The 18,149-nt window shown below is 49.7% G+C and overlaps 1 protein-coding gene across 4 annotated transcripts; it reads right to left on the reverse strand.

Annotated features, from left to right (window-relative positions):
* Positions 1 to 1,750: 1,750 nt before the first annotated feature.
* Positions 1,751 to 13,276, reverse strand: POPDC2 (popeye domain containing 2). 4 transcript variants are annotated; one of them, XM_059820651.1, is made up of 4 exons: positions 12,380 to 13,276; positions 9,840 to 9,948; positions 6,172 to 6,532; positions 1,751 to 2,205 (listed from the first exon to the last, which is right to left on the reverse strand). In XM_059820651.1, exons 1-4 carry the CDS (start codon positions 12,922 to 12,924, stop codon positions 2,120 to 2,122), a joined length of 1,101 nt encoding a protein of 366 aa, XP_059676634.1. In that variant the 5' UTR covers positions 12,925 to 13,276; the 3' UTR covers positions 1,751 to 2,119. The 4 variants fall into 4 exon arrangements, with proteins under 4 accessions (XP_059676634.1, XP_059676623.1, XP_059676630.1 ...); XM_059820640.1 differs by having other exon boundaries at positions 1,751 to 2,207; positions 6,099 to 6,532; XM_059820647.1 differs by having other exon boundaries at positions 2,165 to 2,205; positions 6,034 to 6,532.
* Positions 13,277 to 18,149: the final 4,873 nt, after the last annotated feature.

Genomic DNA, 18,149 nt, shown 5'->3' on the forward strand with positions numbered 1-18,149 from the left:
TTTACAACATGAGACACGTACATAGAAACAGCCCTCACCCATCCTCACCTTTTCCACCACCTTGGTGCATACACAAATAAAAGAGGAGAAAGTCTTACATCACTTCTGCCCACAAATGACATCTTCTGTAGACCATTTTCTGTTTCCCTGGACTGGCTTCACTGGGTGATAGAGAAGTGCACCAGGAACGCCATGGTCAGGAGAGAGGGACATGTTAAAGGCATTTCTGCCATGAGGAAGCCTCAGTCATTTGGCATGAGCTGTCACTACTGCTCCACTAGACAGTGTCACTGCAGTGTTAGCTCATGCTTTCAACTCACTTCCAAGCTTTTGGGCCCTGCCATGTGGTTGTTTGGAAGGCCAGCTAACAAACACCATCTCCAGCATACACTCAGGAGGGGGTTAGAGCTAGGCTCTGACAACCTGACAGAGATCCAAGTTAGTTCGTGCCATGACTGAAGAGTTTCCAGGGAGCATCTTGTTGAAGACTGGAGTATAACCTCAGCAGGCACCTGTGAAGGGCAGTGTATAATTCAGCCCACCCCGGTCCACTACTTCAGGGAGGTATATAAAGCAGCACAACGGACGCAGTTTCATTCTGCATTTCGGTGCCTTTGCAGAAGGGACCCCAGCAGCTCTCGTGTTATTTTTCTGGAGACATTTCCTAGCTGTGAAGGCAATGAGGTCAGGCTGAAGCAAGAATGCAGCAACAGACCGTGGTGACAACCATTAGCAGGATTATCCCCAGGCCTGGGGCAGCCCCGTTCTCCTGCCCTGGGGTGACAGCAAAGGGGAACAGCGCAAGGAGCAGTGTGTGCCATGGATCCCACATACCCACCACTTCAGAGGCCTCTCCAGACCTCAGCAAGAGTGCCAGATCCGGAGGGCTCGCCCAGCTGAGACTTGCGAGACACGCCAAACAGGTCTCTGGGCCACAGCCCCTGTGTGAGCAGCGCAAGGCAGGTAGGGCTGCCTCCACCAGCCTGGGGCTGACACAAAGCCAGCCCCACACGCAGAATGGCCATGCCCCTGCATGTCTGTGCCAAGAGGCACTGAAGAACGCCCTGAGACTGATACTCCTCACTCCTTCCCTGGATATCTGCCCTGGAAAGGCTCCTACCCTCACCGCCCAGCTTGGTTGCACCAGGCTCTGTGGGACAGAGGGTTCATCTGCCAGTACTGCCATCTCCAATTCCCTGACAGAGGAAATGGCTGGGGAAGCTCATCAGCCAAAGCCTGTTGCAGCTCCACTTGGAAGAGGCCTTCCATCTCCACACTATTTTCATCTAAGATATTGCACTTCTTCCTGCCAGTGGCTGCTCTCCCCAGAGATGTTTTGTACTCACTCATTTCTTCATGCAGTGTGTGCACATTGAGCACAAAAAGAAAGAAGGGTTCAGGCTCTGCTTCTTGCCTACACCTGCCCCCAGTCCCAGTTCCTCCCCTTTCTTATTCCAAATGAATCAACTCAAACAACTGACCTTTCACCAGAAGTCGGTAACTTCTTTGAGAAGTGGTGCTTGTCATAAATGAGAAATCCTAACCCCTGGAAAAGTAATTTCTGGTCTTACTAGAGTAGATGCCCAGTGAGATGCAGGATATCAAATCTCCATATCATGCTCTCCATTGCAAGCCCACTACCAAAGCCATCAGGCAGCCCATTTTCCCCTGTCCTTTCCCCTCCTTGCCTTGAGATCACCTCAAGCCTTTCAAATGGTATTATCTCCCTCTCCAAATCCTCAAACACCAATAGTTTCATCTCTGACTTTAATGGGAATCATTAAATCAAAGGGAACACAGATTCTGCGAGTAGGCTGGTAACACTTGCAGCGATATCGGTGTACCTTGGTATCAGAGCTGCCGACAAACCTCAGAGAGGCAGGGCTAGAAAACAAACCGGGGAAGCACACTGGGGCAGGCAGCTCTGGTGAACAACCGTGCGGTGGGAGGTGCTGGAGTGTCACACTGCAGTCTCACGCGTGTGCTTCACGTGCTCCTGAGTGTACATGTCTGCAGGCAGACGTCTCAGTGCTTGCTAAAGAGTGTCTCTCTGGTCAGAAACTTGTGTGAGCATACGCTCCCTTGGAGGGGCTTCTGGATCAAAACAGCCTGTTGTTCCCTAGAGTTCGGGGGTCTGAGTGGGAGCCAGAGGGGCTCGTCCTTTGCAGAGAGGGTGCGGAGAACTCCGGTGAAGGTTTCCAGAGGCTGCAGGAGGAAAACGAGAGCAGTGGGAGAGAGAGGAGAGAGAAAGAAAGAGAGCACCATTATTATTACAGGAATAATTTTTACTTCTAAACTTTTCTAAGACACAAACCTCATGGAGCTCACCATTACCTGTCCTTCTCCCCTCCCCTCCTAAATTAGCATGCACAACTATGCAATTGTTTAACATGTGATAATTCAGAAAATGGAGTTACCCACCCACCCACCCTGAGGCAGCAAGAACAAACCCCTCCAAAGCACCTTCTGTAGTATCAGTTAAAAGCCCACAGCTCCTTTGATGTTGCTCTCAAAGCGGGTATAAACCAATTCCTACTTAACTTAGCTACCAAGCCACAGGCCATCAAGCATGCATCCATCCAGCTCACCCACCAGACAGAAAGCCAGCTCCCAGATGTAACTGTAAAAAACTAAGTAGCAGCAGCTCCACATCTTGCAAGCACTTGACAGCAATGAACTAGAGCAAATGTGACATGAAAGGGGGGAAAAAGCAGGTGGCTTTTGGTTGTTTGAATTTTCATGCAAGGAATAAAGCTTAGTTTGCTATGGAGCATTGAACTATACAGCAGTACTGTTAAAGCAAGTTTTGAACCTGCCTCTTTTAAACAGGCAGCCTGCAAGTTACTGCAATCTCTCTCCTCCTCAGAGAAAGAATGCGCTCATCAGTAGGATAGGGTAGTCTGTCTTGCTTGTAAGCAGATTAGAAACTCTTTCAAGGAACTAGATGATAAGAATAGTAGGCCAATATATGTCCCAGGAATATTTTGTTCAGCATGATCTTCGCAGCACTTTGGCCATTCAAGAATTGCCTCCTGCGCTGTGGCGTAGCAAGGTGGACGTTGCAGTGACGCAAACTGAAAAGGAACGTGATCCACAGAAGCACTTCAGCATGGGGAATTTAGAGAGCTGGAAGGTGATTACCCAGGTTGGAAGTTGTAGGGGAAGGATATGAGAGCACAGACCTGGGGAAAGCCCTAAGGGAGCTCTGACCTTTGGCACCACAGCTATCACTTACTTCGAACAATGACACTGCAGGGAATAACCCTGTTTACTATGGATGTTTTCACCACTTCTAAAGGAAAAGTTATGAAAGTGCTTTCCCTGGGCCTTGGCAGACCTGCTCAGATCATCTGCTGAGCTGTGACAAGTGCCTGGCCAGAAGGGAAAACTGCAGCCCCTCTGCATCACTAGTTTTTGCGGTTAGGCACTCAAGTCGCTGTGGAATACTGTCCAGATGTGACAGTTGCTCTTGTGCACTGGAATATGATGTGATTAGCATACCCAAGTGGTGAGCAGAGTAACAGGGAAGCGGTCGTTCCACTGTTATGGACACACTAAACAGAGTTTGTGTTTCCTTGTCTAAGTACCTTAGAAATTAAAATACCACACTGGCTATTGTCTCCAGACTGACAGACAAGGATGATCATCCTCCTCTCCCACCCCAAATACCGGCCTCTGAACCACGTGGGCTTTTATCGCAGGTCTCTGCTGCAAGTATCAGCACACTTTGATCCTGCCTCATTCACAACATCTAGAAAGACAAAAGCTTCCAGCTTCCAACACGTTTTAAAAGGATTGTGTGAAAGAAAGAACAGCTTTGTGCTGTGTAGCACAAGCTTTCCCCAACACACGCATACACGCACACCTCTTGTGTGTATGTTCACAGTATTGACTCATTACAAAAAACAGGTGGAAACAGTTCAAAAAAAGCCTTGCCTCCTTCCCTGCATAATTGCGTTTGAAATTCTGATTTTATTGAGCTTGAACAATCAGGAGAATTCTGCCAATGACCTGAGAATGGGTATCCTTCTGCTGAGAAGACAAAATACAAGCAAAGCATAGACCAAGTGACTTCACCGTGTTTACAACACTAACTGCATTCATTTTTGATTGCATTTATTCAACAGACATGCCTCACAGTTAGGAGGATGGCTGTCTCATAAATGATTCAGTGTTCCTGCCTCTCCAAGTAAGGACTGAAAAAGCTGCAAATTCTTATCTCCAGCAGTCTACCAGCAAAACCAGGGACTTCACATTCCTAGGATTTTAAGCTAGAAAACAAATACAGATTTTTTTCTTCTTTCTTCTCTCTCACTCTTTTTTTTTAAAAAAAAAAAAAAACCTAAGCAAAACTCTTGCTGACTTTTTATCTGATTCAAGCAAATCCAAATACACTTGTTCCTTCCTTGGCAAGTTTCTTCATATCCCAGATTTTAAGTTTGGAGGCGTGGAAGCAGTACAGGAACAGGCACGTGACTCAACTCAGAGCAGAACTGTACAAAACAGGAAGATCTTCCAGTTCTACTGTTTTCAAAAAACTAAGAACAGCAACTGGATCAGACAGCAAAAAAGGTCTTTTCCACCAGAGGCCTACTGCAAATAGCAAGTGCTGTCTGACCCAGACAGTCTTTTCATTTAGAGCACCTAGGAGGGATGGTCCCCTTGCTGTCACAGCGGTGAGGCTTGTGCACCAGCACCACAGGGCAGGGAAGATTACTGCAGACTTGTCAGGGCTCGTGCCAGGAGTCACTGTGTCCTGCTTCATGCTCCCTGCCAGTGAGTCCACAGCCCAAGCATTTGCAGCCCAGAAGTAGGGCACAGGGAAGACCAGGGTGCAATAGTGCAGCATGTTCAAGGATGCCTCCTGGAAGATGGTCTCCCCAGCCGCAGCCCAGCCCTGCAACTTCCTCCCTGTCACGCAGACCCGACTGGGACACACACAGTGGTCGCTTCTAGGACAGAAACCCCAGTCCCAGGCTTGGTGTCTGGCAGCCGGATGCCAGAAAGCAGCTATTATGTGGCAGTGGCAGGAATGCACATTTTGGGGTCTGCAGCTGGCGTGCAGCAGCTGGCATGCGGCAGCTGGCTAAAAGTAGCTCAGTGCGGAATTTCTCTCTTGGCCACTTGGATCTGAATTTCAAGCACGAGTCACCCTCCCGTCTATTTCTGTTGGCCTGCATTACTCCTCTGCCCCAATATCCACCAGGCCCGGGAATTTTTCCCTTGCAGAGTAAAGAGTTGGCATTTTGGAAGAAAGCATCTCATTCCCACTCACTGGAAAGCAGCGTTTAGGGTGTGTTAAAACAATGTTTAGCTTGTCAATCCACCCAGGGCTCGTGGAGGCAAGAGCTATACCACACAGGGCAGTCTTTTCAATACCTTGCTGATCTGGCTGAGCTGAAGCTCAGCAGCAAAAAGGAGGACAGAGCAAATGCTGGGATGAGCTGTGGTGGGCACGGGGAGGAAGGACTCTGAGCTTTCTTCCCCTGCCCAGATTGAGCACTTGCAAAGTCTACAGCAACTCCGCACTATCAATCTGCTGTAAACCCTGGAGCTGTTTCTAACCCTGTCAGCATCTCCTGGGTTGTCTGCTCTCTCACATGCAGGTGCCTTCCTCAGCCCAATACTGGCTTATCTCCAGGCACAGCTCCACCTCATGGTGAGCCAGGTCAAGCCCTGTGGGGTCTCTGCAGGCACCACTGTACCACCCACCAGCCTGGACACTGTTCCAGTTTCTCTGCCTCCCCTGAGGGATGGAGAGAGGACAGGGCAGGGAAGAGCTTCCTACGGCTGAGCTACTGTCCCTTCATCCCACAGTGCGGCTGGTGCCCAGAGTAGAGCCTTCACCCTGCTGCTTTTCCTTAAGAAAATCACACAGCTGGAGCCCACCTCCCGGGATTCCTTGGCGCAGCAGGCAAAAAAACGCTGCGGAGGAGCAAACCCGTGGCAAATGAGGGTGAGAGGCTGGGGGCCGCCGCTCTGCCTGGGCAGTTGCATCGCGGGAAGGACTTGCTTCCACAAGCGGGTACTTACGCGGGGGTCCCACACAGGGTGAGGCGTGCCCGTGCCAGGAGTGCCCTCACTTCATATACTCCCCTTCGCTCACATAGTCCATAAAAGACCCCGGCAACTCAGCAAAATCTTCCAAGACAAGACTGGTGGAGTCCTCACCCAGCAGGTCACTGTCAGGCCGGGATGCCCGGGAGCGCGGAGCTGGTGGCAGTGGTGGCTGCGGAGGTGCCTCGGAGGCACCAGCCTGGCCAGAAGCAGGTGGTGGCTCCTCGCAGTCCTCTGGCTCCCCCTCAGAGGAGGCTGGCCCGAGGACGTGGTAGAGGCTGGGCAAGCGGATGTCGAAGCGAAGCCCAAACTTGGCGAAGAGCTTCTCGTTGAGGGAGTAGAGCTTCTCTGAGATGTCGTAGCCCAGGTGGGAGGAGAAGAGCCGGGCAACATAGCGGTCCTTCCTCAGGAGGAGATACAGCTTCTTCCTCGGCCAGGTGATGAAGCTGCAGTCAGTCTCGGCTGTCAGCGTGACCTGTGGGGCAGGGAGGGAGCAGAGTAAGCCCTACCACACAAGTAGGGGTCACTTGCCTTGGGGCTGCGTGATTCTCTCCAGTGAAGGACCCCAGCCCCTTTGATGCCTGCTCTCCTTGGAGACAGCGGGGCTGGAGAGCCAGATCGCCCAAACCATATAATCGGATAAATCCTTACCCGCCTCTGCTTTCTCTCCCCAAGGAACCAGAGACCAGGTTCCTATGCAATTATCAGCGCGCCCTTGCTTAATGTAGCCACATGACTAGCTACGTTTCACCCTCTCACTTTCAGACCATGCTCCTGTTGACACCCGAGCGATGTAGCTCAAATGAGCGAGGTCGCACAGATGGCCTTATCCCTCTATAGAAACGTTATGAAGGGAAGTGTTTCTGTGTGCCCAGCTGGCCCAAGTCACCAGTGGGTAGCCCTGCAGCAGGCTGCCACCCTGTCCTGCCGCTGGGTCGCACACCCCCTGCTCCAAGAAGACCCTGGGTATGGGAAGGGCCACCTGGAAGGCTTGCCTGGTCACCCTGCGCCAGAGGGACATCCTGTCTCGTCAGGTCTGCCAGGCGCTGTAGGGCTGAACGGCCTTGAAGGATGCACGGCACAGCTCAGCAAGAGAAGAAATAAAAGGGATTTACTGTGTTTGTGTGTAGGTAGGGCACTCACTCGAGGTTTTACTGGGTTGGTTTTAGAGAAATTTTGTTTTGCTTTGGGTTTTGCCAATGCGAACAGAGCCATTTTTCCCCCTAGCTGCAAGACCAGACTATTAATAATAAAAAACATTATACAATACATGAGTGTATATTGTAATATGTAAATTTAATAATAATAAAAGGTAAGAAACACAGGAAGGGTGAAGCTGCCTTGGGCCAAAGAAGAACATCCGAGTGTAATGAAGACACTGGCATGTGAACAAGTGCTGGAGCCAAAATATCCCGGGGGCTCCCTTTCACTCTATCCAGGGGTCTCCTTGGCCAGCCACCATGGCAGAGGGCCACTGGGAAGCTGAACATGGCTTGGCTGCATGTGTGTGTCCTTGGGTTTGATATTTAATGCCATTACCGTGCAAGCAGCTGCCTTATGAAAGAAATATAGGAGATAAAACCTGAGAACTTTCCCAGGCCGAAGTGAGCGGGAGGAAGGGTCACACGGAAACTGAAATGACCAGAATCTCATTTTCCTAACCAATTCCTGGCACAGCGATCAAAAGCCTCCGCTGCTTGTGAGGGATTGAGATGTAATAAGAAAATTGCCTCCTAACCAGAGCAGCAGGACAGATTTCAATCATGAAACCTCCCAAGTGCTCCAGCGTCAGCAGAGCCCATAATTCAGCCTCTGGAGGAAAGTGCCAGCCCTGAAACCCAACTCCTTCAGGCACTGGGAGGCAGCAGTTCTGTGGGAAGAAGACACAGCCAAAGCAGAACGCTCAAGGAAAATGGCTCTCCTTATAGACTGGATCACGCTTCTGCCATTTTTCAGTGGGCTCAGTATTGAAACTGCTCAATCCAGAGAGCCGTGGGGAAAACTTGGGCAAGGAAGACCTTCCATGCCCTCCTCCAGCAAAGTCCCAGAGTCAAATGTGCGTTTTTTTAACCAAATGATTGTGATGCTGGGAATGAAGTTGAGAGATGCCACAGAGTTTTGTTAACTACTCAAGTAAGAGTGACCGGTGAGTTAAACAGTTGCCAAAAGCAGCACATCACCATGGCTAAGCACGGCCATCAAGTGTAATGTCCTGCCAGGAAGATGGACCTGTCAAGTCTCACCTGCTGGATGCCAGTCTCGCACAATCTGCTACTTCTTCATGCTCCTCAGGAAGCAGATGTGGGTTTTAAGCATTTCCAGCACATGACTGCAGCCTTTCCCCACCTAGGACTCCACCTCCCCATCCCGGTGCCAGGCACAGCCGAGCTCCCTGACCAGCCATCTCTCACAGAGCAGGAGAGGGGCCAAGAGCGTGGGGCTGGCAGGGCTGGTGCAGCCTGGCACCAGCTTGCTCCCGAGCTGTCTCACGCACCACAGATAAAGACACTCAGGCGGTTTGGACACAGATAAAGACACTCAGGTGTTTTGGAAACATTCAGGTCCACAGTAATTTGCTCAGAAAATGCTGCAGACGCCTTTGCAGGTTGCATGCCATCAGGACGGCCGTTTCCTGCCTTAGAGGGAATATTTCCCCACCAGGAGCACTGGGCAGCTGTCGTTCTCTCTGCTCGACTCTTAGGCAAATACAATCCAGGAGCTAGCAGCAATCTGCTGCCAGGTTGAAGCCCTGTGCAAAACATGAGATACCCCTACCCCTAGCACAGCCACGCTGTTGTTACCCTCACAGTCTTGGCCCGACATCCCTATTTCTGCTCAGGAGCTGTAGCCCTGTGCCACAGACACACGGTCAGGCATTCCCTGCAACTGTTCTTGCAAGACCGTAATCAGTGGCGATGGCATAGCTTTCAGGAGCAACCGCCACAACCCTTTCACCGCAGTACGTGGGTCAAATTCAGACCCAAGGAAAGCAGATTCAGAGACCTGCCCTGGTTAAACCAAGTCTGAATGTGGCTGCCCTCATGGGAAAGCATCATCATTCCCTCATGACTGTCCCACACTCCCAAGGGATTAACAAAATCCCTCCTCATATGCCCTAACTGACATATTCTAGATTGACATCCTGACAGGGATCAGCCTGTCCTGGGATGTGAGTTAAAGGCAGAGCGACGCAGGCTTGAGTAATCTCCTCCAGAAGAAAAGCCAAACAATACTGTGGTGTTGACAGCAACAGCAAAATCCTTTCAGTTATTGCAAGTAAGAACTGGTCTGGCCTCCCAGCAAAGGATTCTTCTGCTCAGAAAGAACCATATTCGGGTGTGAATCATCCTTTCTGCTTCTCCACCCCAAACACATCACCCTCAGAAACTTCTGTGAGGAACAGGATATTTATGGATTTACATCACTGCCACATATTGCCGTGGCTGCCATCCTGATGCTGGAACGATGCACCCTGCTAGCAGCGTGCAGGGACAATGCATCAATGCCGGTACAAGGGAGGACTGTAATGGAAGTGAGCCAGCAATCCGATACCTTGCCTCTGCTAAATTGGAAGGGGCACCATGCTCCACCCTCAGAGGAGGCAGAAAAAAAGATAACACGGCTGATAGCACCATCCTGTGCTGGCTAAACCATGCGGACAGGGAGGAAGGTATTCCTGGTTAGCTTTGAATAGCATAAAGAGCCCTCTCTGTCCCCTGCTCAGGCACGCAACAAAGCGGCAAGGAGCGAAGCCGGGCTGCTGCGGGGCCGTGTGGGGTTACCTGGAAAGTTCCTTCCTCGGAGGGTCGCAGCGACTCCCATTCTGGAGAGTCCAGGAACTGGTACGGAAAGACGTAGTGAAGGAATTGTCCGTCCTGGCTCACTCGGACCCTGCAGAGAGGACAGGTGAGGCGCACAGGCTTAGGCCGCAAAATAGATGTCACACAAACCTGATCAGCTCACACAACGTGCAGGCCACCGGTCCCACCAGGGAGGAAAGAACTTCTCCCCATCTCACCCGTGTCTCATACCCTCTCCGGGACAGCTGCAAATGCTCCGGTCTATGGGGCTGTCCCCCCTTTCTCTGTGGGATACAATATTTGCTGCCACTTCTCCATGTTCCATCTGCTTTCTGTTTCCTTCTACAAAGCCAGCCCTCACAGGTGCAATGCTTGGTCCTAAACCAGGACTTCTCAGCCCGCAAGACTGCTGCTGCTTTTCAGGTACTTCTAAGCCAGCCTGTGGCTCTTTGTACTTGTACCTTTTCCTGTCCTCAGAGTTGCATGAGGGCATTCCCAACCTCGATGCTGGGAAGCTGCTACACCCAGAACCCCCCAAAATCACATTGGCCATCGTTCCTGACACAACACGCTGTGAGCTCATAGTTTGCTGCACATTACCATTCAATCTCTCTTGGCTTCTTTGCCTTCCAAGTATTCCTTTCCCCTACTTTTGCTACAATTGCCTATCAATGTCTGGGTCGAACTTGCACCCAGCTCGGCTGTGGGTGCACAGAAGGAGAGCTGCACAGGCCTGGTGCAATGGCAGGGCACCCTGAAGCTCTGTTTGTAGCTCTGCACCACCAGATTTGGGGCCTCTTGCCTCCCTGCCACCACATTCCCCCGTTGTACGATGCACAAAGGCAATTCTAGCTTTCAGGAGTTACAAGGCTCAGTTCACTGTTGACTTCCAGTCAGCTGGGAGTGCTGCCTGAAAGGGTCAGGGATCACAAGGCAGGTTTCCTGATCCAGGCACATTCCATTCCACATTTCCAAGCCCCCCTTGTCTTGCTATTGTTCAGTTTAAGGGGGGGCCACCATAACAGTAGCAATGCTCTGCTGGGTCAGCAAGGTCCTCACAAGGCAATAGAGTGGGTACCAGGAAATGCAAACCCAACTCCACCTCCATAGATCATCCTACACCAGCCAAGACACATACTTCCCACTGCAAAAGAGAGCAGAACAACTATCCCACCAGCACTGGCTTACTGTCCATTGCAGCACTTTCATGCCCACAGAGCAGCATCAGATTATCTAGTGCAGGGCAAGAAAGCACAGACTCTTCCCTGCTAACATTATTTGCAGATATGGTAAACTTCAGAGCAAGCTGCTCAGCACAGACTTTTGGTAAGGGGAAAGACACCTAATGGAAATGCATGTACCCAATTTCCTCCCCGTGCTTTGCCATTCAGCACTGGTCAGTTGTCTCAGGATGCTCTTAATACATCCTAGAAAAGGGACAAACACCAAAAAAAAAAAGGAAGGACGACCCTTCTTCTTTACACACCCCCTCACCCTCACCAGAGAGGATGGACCACCACAGTAAAACATGAGCTCCAGGTGATGCTGGGTTTGTCTTCCCAAAATAAAATCCTTGTGAGACACACCTCTTACAGCTGAGCGTTGCTCCCATTAACAGATCTCCTTCCTCTCCCACTCTGACTTGACATTAGTGCCAAGCACCTGGCAGCAGCTGGGAAGCCAGTGTCGTTACTGTTTGCCTTGCATTTGGATTTTGCAAGTCATTAAGAGATATGTTCATAAAGGCATGACACAGGATCTCAGGTGAACAAATGCCAGTGCTTCATCAGCACAGTTCACTCGATAATCAAATCCCCAGTGCGACTATCTAGAAGACCCTGAGGTCCTCCTCGGTGGTCCAGAGGAAGGAACATCATGAATGCATGAGAGCACAAGGGAAAGACATAGGCCTGATGAGGTGGGATCCACCACAGGAGACCTCTCTTTCTTTTGGCAAAACGACCCTCAAAGTGAAAAATTTTGGAGCTGTGAGGGCTGGGGTTTTGGGAACAGGGGTGGAACCTCTGCCTGAACTCTGCTGGCTAAGGGGAGCAGGTGAAATGAGGACTCCTAACTCAGCATACTCAGTGCATGGCAATTCACATCACAGAGGTATGTCTGGTACCCCCAGAGGCCACAGGTCCAGACACACCACCTTCCTGCCTTGAGAAACACTCTCTCGCAGCTGGACTGCTCCCATCAGAAATAAGATCACTTTAAAATGACAGAGAAAGAGGTAAGCGTCCCCCAACAGTATCACAAGCAAGGCTGAGCTGGCTGCTTCATTGCACATAGCTTGATTCTGCAAACTGTTCCCTGAAATATTCTCATTTAGAAAAACAAAAGGAAACAAAAACAACATCAAAAGTAAATTACCCCCCTCCCCAACAAACAGATGCATATCTCAGAGCCCTTTCAGAGGAAGGAAACAATCACCACCCCAGCTTCTACAGAGGGTGAAATACAACATAAGCCACAAAGCTTTGCTGTCAGACTTTGTTCAGAAACAGGAGAGCCTTTACCTGCCAGACAGCAGCAACGAGAGGCGGTCGATGGGCGTCTTACCCTCCACCGCGTAATTCTGGTCTCTTACTAGCGACTGGACTTGCTCTTCACAGCACTTCACAATTTCTTTGTAGACTTCCAGGGGCACCTGCAAGGGCAGGTACATGGTCTTGTAGAGAAGGTCAAACTCTTCTGGGATGGTGTTTCTGCGGAGCCGGTAAGCCAGGTGAGCCAGCTGAAGCAAGCAGATGAGGACGAGCAGGATGTTCCAGACGAAGACATCCAGCCCGCAGGCGCTCAGCCAGCCCCACAGAGCGTAGCAGAAGTAGCCTGGGGCCAGGAGGCCAAAGATATAGAGGGACCCAAAGATGCCACTTCCCCCCATGTAACCCAGGAGGACAATGCAGCTGGCCAGCTGGTAGGCTGCTCCCTCCATAATTTCCTTCCAGGCATCGCACACCGGAGGCCGGAGAACAGCCTGGTCCCAAGAGAGGCTGCTTGAGCTCATCCTTCCCCACTCCCCACCCTCCCCGGCTGTCCTGCGCTCAAAACGAGTTGTCATACACAAAGGGTGCTGCAGAGGTCTGAAACCAGAGCTGCTGGGTAGCTGCTGTTCCTCCTCCTCTTGAGCGCCAGCTGGTCCCACAGCAGTGTGCTTCAGAGCGACATGTTAAAGTGCCGCCAAACGGTTTTGCTCATTTCTCCTCTTCGTGGCTCACAAACCAGCTGCTGGCCCTCTCCTTAGCCACACCAGTGAGAAAAGAAGCTGGTCAATACGAGGCCAAAAGAGCTCAGTCAGAGAAAGAGTAGAGGCCATTAGCTGGAAAACTCGCAGACGGGACAGAGATCTCCTTGCACTGCCTCTCTCCCCAGCCCTCTGGCACTGGAAATAGCGACTGTGAGAGAGCAGCGGAGGGAGCTGGTGTTGAATGTGGAATGTGTATCACTTGGCAGCGGAAAGGAGAGAGACCCCAAATGGATAACCATGTTTGGAATTGAAATCCAAGGAGCAAAAGCAGCGAGGAGAACAGAGAGCAGGCACGCACCCGCTACTTAACATAACTCAGGCGCCCAGATAAGCCCGGTGCAGCACCAGGAGAGGAAAGGAGAGGGGAAAACAACCAGCTTATCATGGTGAGCTCCAGCCACACACGGGGCTCCGCACCACGCTGCGCTCCTGCAAAAGAATGACTTTCACCCAGCACAAAAAAGGAGAAAGGTCATCCCCTTCTCCCACTGTGGCTCGTAGCGGTGGCAGGGACTTAGCAAAAGAAGAGAGGTTGGTTCTCGGGAAAAGCTTTCCAGGCACTGCAGCACAGCCTCCCCCTGCGCCAGGCAGCTCCATCTCATGGGGTGTTTTAGACCAAGGGGCACGAGGTAAAGCTCTGCGTGGGCAGGCAGTTGTGATTACAAGGTATAAAGCTAGAGTAAATGAGCCGTTGGGACCCAGCTTTATCTAGTGCAGAAGGGATTATCCTGCATAAAAGTTTGGGAGTGTAACACATGGACGTGGGTTTTGTGGGGAAATCCTAGTTGAGGGAGGATTCTCCCACCCCACAGATAACAGGCTCTGTTGGAAAAAGTCCTTGGGAAACATCATCTCACATTTTCTTTTTTTTATAGCTATTCGGACCGCCCCCCCAGGCCCTCATTTAGCACAATGAGGAAAGCGAACACTTTCCACTCAGGTAACCCGGGACACAGGCACAAGAGGGACTCGCCAAGTTCAGTCCTCCGTGGTCAGCCACAGAAAAGATGCATAAATGCAATTTCTCCCCTGCTTCAAGTAACACGTTAATCAGTCGTACAGGCAGGATCTGCCCCAAACTGCCAGGAAGCAGTTCCATTTCAGGCACAACCCGTACGGTCAGTCAACAGTATGAAGTCAGCCTGCATGGGTCAGTGGAGTAGAGATAGAGTTTCAAGGGTGGTCGTGTTTCAGGCCGAGCTTGCAGCTGCCCTGCCTAACATGCCATTCCCATTGGCACCATTCACTTAAAGACACACTAATCGCCTCTTCTACTAGCAGTGCTCTGGAATAACACTGTCTACTGGGCAAGGCTGAAGCAATGCTTTATGGCAACCTTAAAGAATTCGTCGTGGTCTTGGACAGTACAATTTATCTCTACAATGATTAGTCCACGTGCAACACGGAGAGGTACGACTCCTAAGAGCAGCAAAGGCTGTGCCATCTTGACAGGTTGCCATGTGGGAAGGAAACAAGACAAACTGAGCTTTGCGCAGGGGGTGAGTACGATCCACTTGGCAAGATGCTTTCTGTTAAGGGTGAAGTAAAACAGGGAACCTTGTCTCCAGCAGTCCCTTATTTAAGTGAAGAAGTAAATCCTACTGACTGAAGCAGAACGAGGCTCAGCTGCAAGAGCTATGGGGAAATGAAGAACTTAATTTCTCTTGACCTTCTCTGCAAAGAGGAAAGAACGATCTCATAGCCAAAGCACTACAGTAAAAATCTTGGGAGCCAAGTTCTGTTTTTCATACCGTTGCCACGTACTTGCTAGATGATCCCGACAACAACTTGTCTACCTTTAGGCCTCTGCAAAAAAATCCTTATTGTAAGGGGCCCTCTTTCCCAGATAGGCTGACATTTGATATAATGGGGAGTTGGGATATCAAGATTGGGAATGCTTACGGGAAGGATACTTCACGTAAGATCTGTGAGACAAAAATGAACTGCTATGAATAGCAACGTAGAACTACATTAGAGGAAGCATTCTGAGAAGCAACACTGCAATTTCTCCCACCTTTCCGTACTACCAAAACACGTTTGTGGCAACATCAAAGAAAATGACCAAAAAAAAGGTTATTAATTTCCCTCCTCAGTTAGGTAAATTCCCGAGATAGAAAATACTCTGGGACACAATGTTAAGGACTCGTTAGCCCAAAGAAGGTGCTTTCTCTGACATCTTCCAGAACACGGACAGTGGCGTTGCAGTAACCCCAGAGGCATGTGCCGGCGTGGCAGTGCTGCTGGGGCCAGCGCGGCGGGTGAGGATGGTCTGTTGTGCCTTCCCTGCAGAAGGGAGACAGGAAGCTTTCAACCCACAGCAGTCACAGCACAAAGCTCTCGTTAGAAACTATACAACTTTTCTGCCGGGGCTGAACGTGACGTTGTAGAGAGAATGATATGGCCTTTTAAAAGGTAGATCTCTGAGCACAGGCTAGAGATTAATTTAGGTGTTTTCAGGCCATTTTTTAAAAGGAAGATTTGTAAAGTGGTTGAACCACCAAGGCTCAAATCTTCCTCTCTCCCTTGAGAGTACCGTGGCCATACAGACTGTCTTCACAGCACTTCCAGTTTTCCACCCAGCAAGAATTCAAAAAGCTCTTAATTTTCCAAAGAGAAATTTTATTTTCATGCCTTGCCTTGAATGAGAATACATGCCTTCCACCCAGGGATGCCGGGGTTCATCTGAGATGAGTGTTCAAATGCCAATACTGATTCAAGGGGAAAGCCACACAAGCGTTAAAAGGGAGATACCAAGGCCCAAACCAATTTGGAATCAGGAGAGCAAGTGCATAGAAAACACCTGAGCAGCATTAAGACTCTTCCCTGGAAGAAGGCATATAGGTATTACAACAAAATGAGTCTGTGAAGAAGAAAAATAGATGTCAAGCTTTTCAGCACCGAAACTGGTAGTGTGTAAACAGGTACTCCACTGACTTCCCCACTTACAATGAATTCAACCTGTAGCATTAATATTTAGACCCATGCGATGGTGCAATCCAGGTGCAGCCTGCGCTATGTTAGGGAAATAAATCCTCTGTCCTTGAGAGCAGCACCGCACTGAGGGATTATCAGTCCCAAATCTCACAGCAGCTAAACGACTGGCTATTTTGCCCATCCTCAGGAAGTCTACAGGTTCACTACTGATCCCATAAGCCGCAAACTAGTCCAATCACCTGCGTTGAGGACACTAAGACCTTGGTGGCTTAAAGTCAGAGAGGGCATAATCAGACATCTCCTTTTTGATTTATGATAGAGCGCATTGCTGGCATTAGTCTGCAAAACTGTTACTTACACTCTAATAAAGCCTGTAGCTCCAAAATATCCACCTGGTGTTTCACATCACATTCAATTTACAACTCTTGGGAAAGGTCTACAGCCTGCTCCAGGCAAGCTCATGGTGAATCACAAAGGGACAAAGTTTTTAGTTGTACTGCTCTATAGTTCAGTCACGTTTCATGCCCTCGCAGGTGCACCAAACACCCTGTGCAGGGCAGTGCCTGTCACCAGCTCCATCGCTAAGTAGCAACACAGTGCCAATAACCCCCAAATCAAGCCTTGAATCCGCTCCACAGGAATCCTGCGGTAACAAATAAAGCTGCTCAGCAAGAAATGTGATTTCTCCGCTGTTGCTTAGAGTTCTCCAGTATCCTTTCTGTACCTGTTGCACACAGGTATGGCAGCATCCCACTCATCATCTTCCAAAAGCTTTCTAAAATATCTACCAAGCTTTTATCTTCATGCAGGCCTAGATGTCCCATTTCTTAAGCTTCTGGAATTTGTGTAAAATTGTATGAGGACCCATTTTTTTCTTTTCTTGACCTGCTTTAAATAGCACTCCATTCTTACTTGACCACTGCCCTCCTCTTAACTGTGTGGCACCATTTCCAGTTTCACCCAGACCGGACATGCTACCACAAAGCTGGTGCTCATCCACCCTTTAACGTTCTCTTCAGTTCAAGCCCATTCATTCAACAATAAATGACCTTATTCAAGTTTCTTACCTCAAGGCAATAATAAATGTCAAAAGGAGCACCAGGTCCCGCTCCCCAGCCAGCTACAGTGCTGCTTTGAACGCTTTTTGCCAGAGCTACACCCGCGTCTCTTCTCTTAGGCTGGAAGCCAACATGAGCACAACTCTTACCTCAGGCCAGGAGAGTAGACAAGCAGCGTAAAGCTAAGTCTAACAGCCTGGCTTGTCCCCGCAAGCATTTTTAGAGTCCATTTCCTCAGACTCCAGGACCTTCATGAAACATTCACGAAAGCAGAGTCTAAACTCTCCTCACACAACTCGTGAGTCTCGGCAGAGACAATCCCAAGTGTCACATACAAAACATTCACAGCCTGTTCATTGCTGGCTCAGAACATGCAGGCCCCAGTAGGCAGAGAAATGATGACTGCACCCCTCCCTCCAACAGGATCAAAGCCAAGAGAAGAACCAAGACAAAGCACAGATTTCCTATCTTCAATTTCTGAAAAGAAAACTCAGCAGGAGGAGAGGAAGTAATCAGCGATGCCATCTCACACAAAGTCAACTCACCAAAGGAAGAACAACAACGTCAGGGTTGCACAGAGACACAGCGTGAAGCCAAAAAAGTCCACACATGTAACAAACCAGAAACTGCACTTTTTTTGCTCTAGATTAGAAGGAATCAAAGGCCACAATCACCTTCCCACTGTCATGTCACACAGGTGAGAAAAAAGCCAGAAAACAAAAGCCCATGCACGCCCAGCACAAGACCAACTCAACAAAAACTGGCCATAAAAAAAAAGCTTTTCTTTCAGGCAAATGACCTGTACATACACCTGTAGTCCTCTGCTCCCCTTCCCTTGAAGAACTACTGGCTCAAGAATTCAAGTTTGATACGGAAAGTACTTTATTCTTCATTATAAAGAATGAAGCTTGAATCCTAGGGTAAAGCTATTCAAAAAAAGTTGGAAGAATTCCAACAGGGGAAAGCAAATCCAGTTTTGACTCTAAGGAAAGTTTATTTAGGGCTGTCATTGTCTTTGTACAAATACAGTTACACCTACCATCGCAA

This window comes from Gavia stellata, chromosome 1, assembly GCF_030936135.1.
Source record: "Gavia stellata isolate bGavSte3 chromosome 1, bGavSte3.hap2, whole genome shotgun sequence".
NCBI classification, from domain to species: Eukaryota; Metazoa; Chordata; class Aves; order Gaviiformes; family Gaviidae; genus Gavia; species Gavia stellata.

What these genes read in the sequence shown, in the direction of transcription:
- POPDC2 (XM_059820640.1), bottom strand. Translation starts at nt 12,924, where the DNA reads ATGACAACTCGTTTTGAGCGCAGGACAGCCGGGGAGGGTGGGGAGTGG. An exon ending in CCGAGGAAGGAACTTTCCAG is followed by an intron (nt 6,533 to 9,839) that starts GTAACCCCACAC and finishes CCTGCCCCACAG; the next exon opens with GTCACGCTGACAGCCGAGAC. An exon ending in TTTATGGACTATGTGAGCGA is followed by an intron (nt 2,208 to 6,098) that starts AGGGGAGTATAT and finishes TTTTCCTCCTGC; the next exon opens with AGCCTCTGGAAACCTTCACC.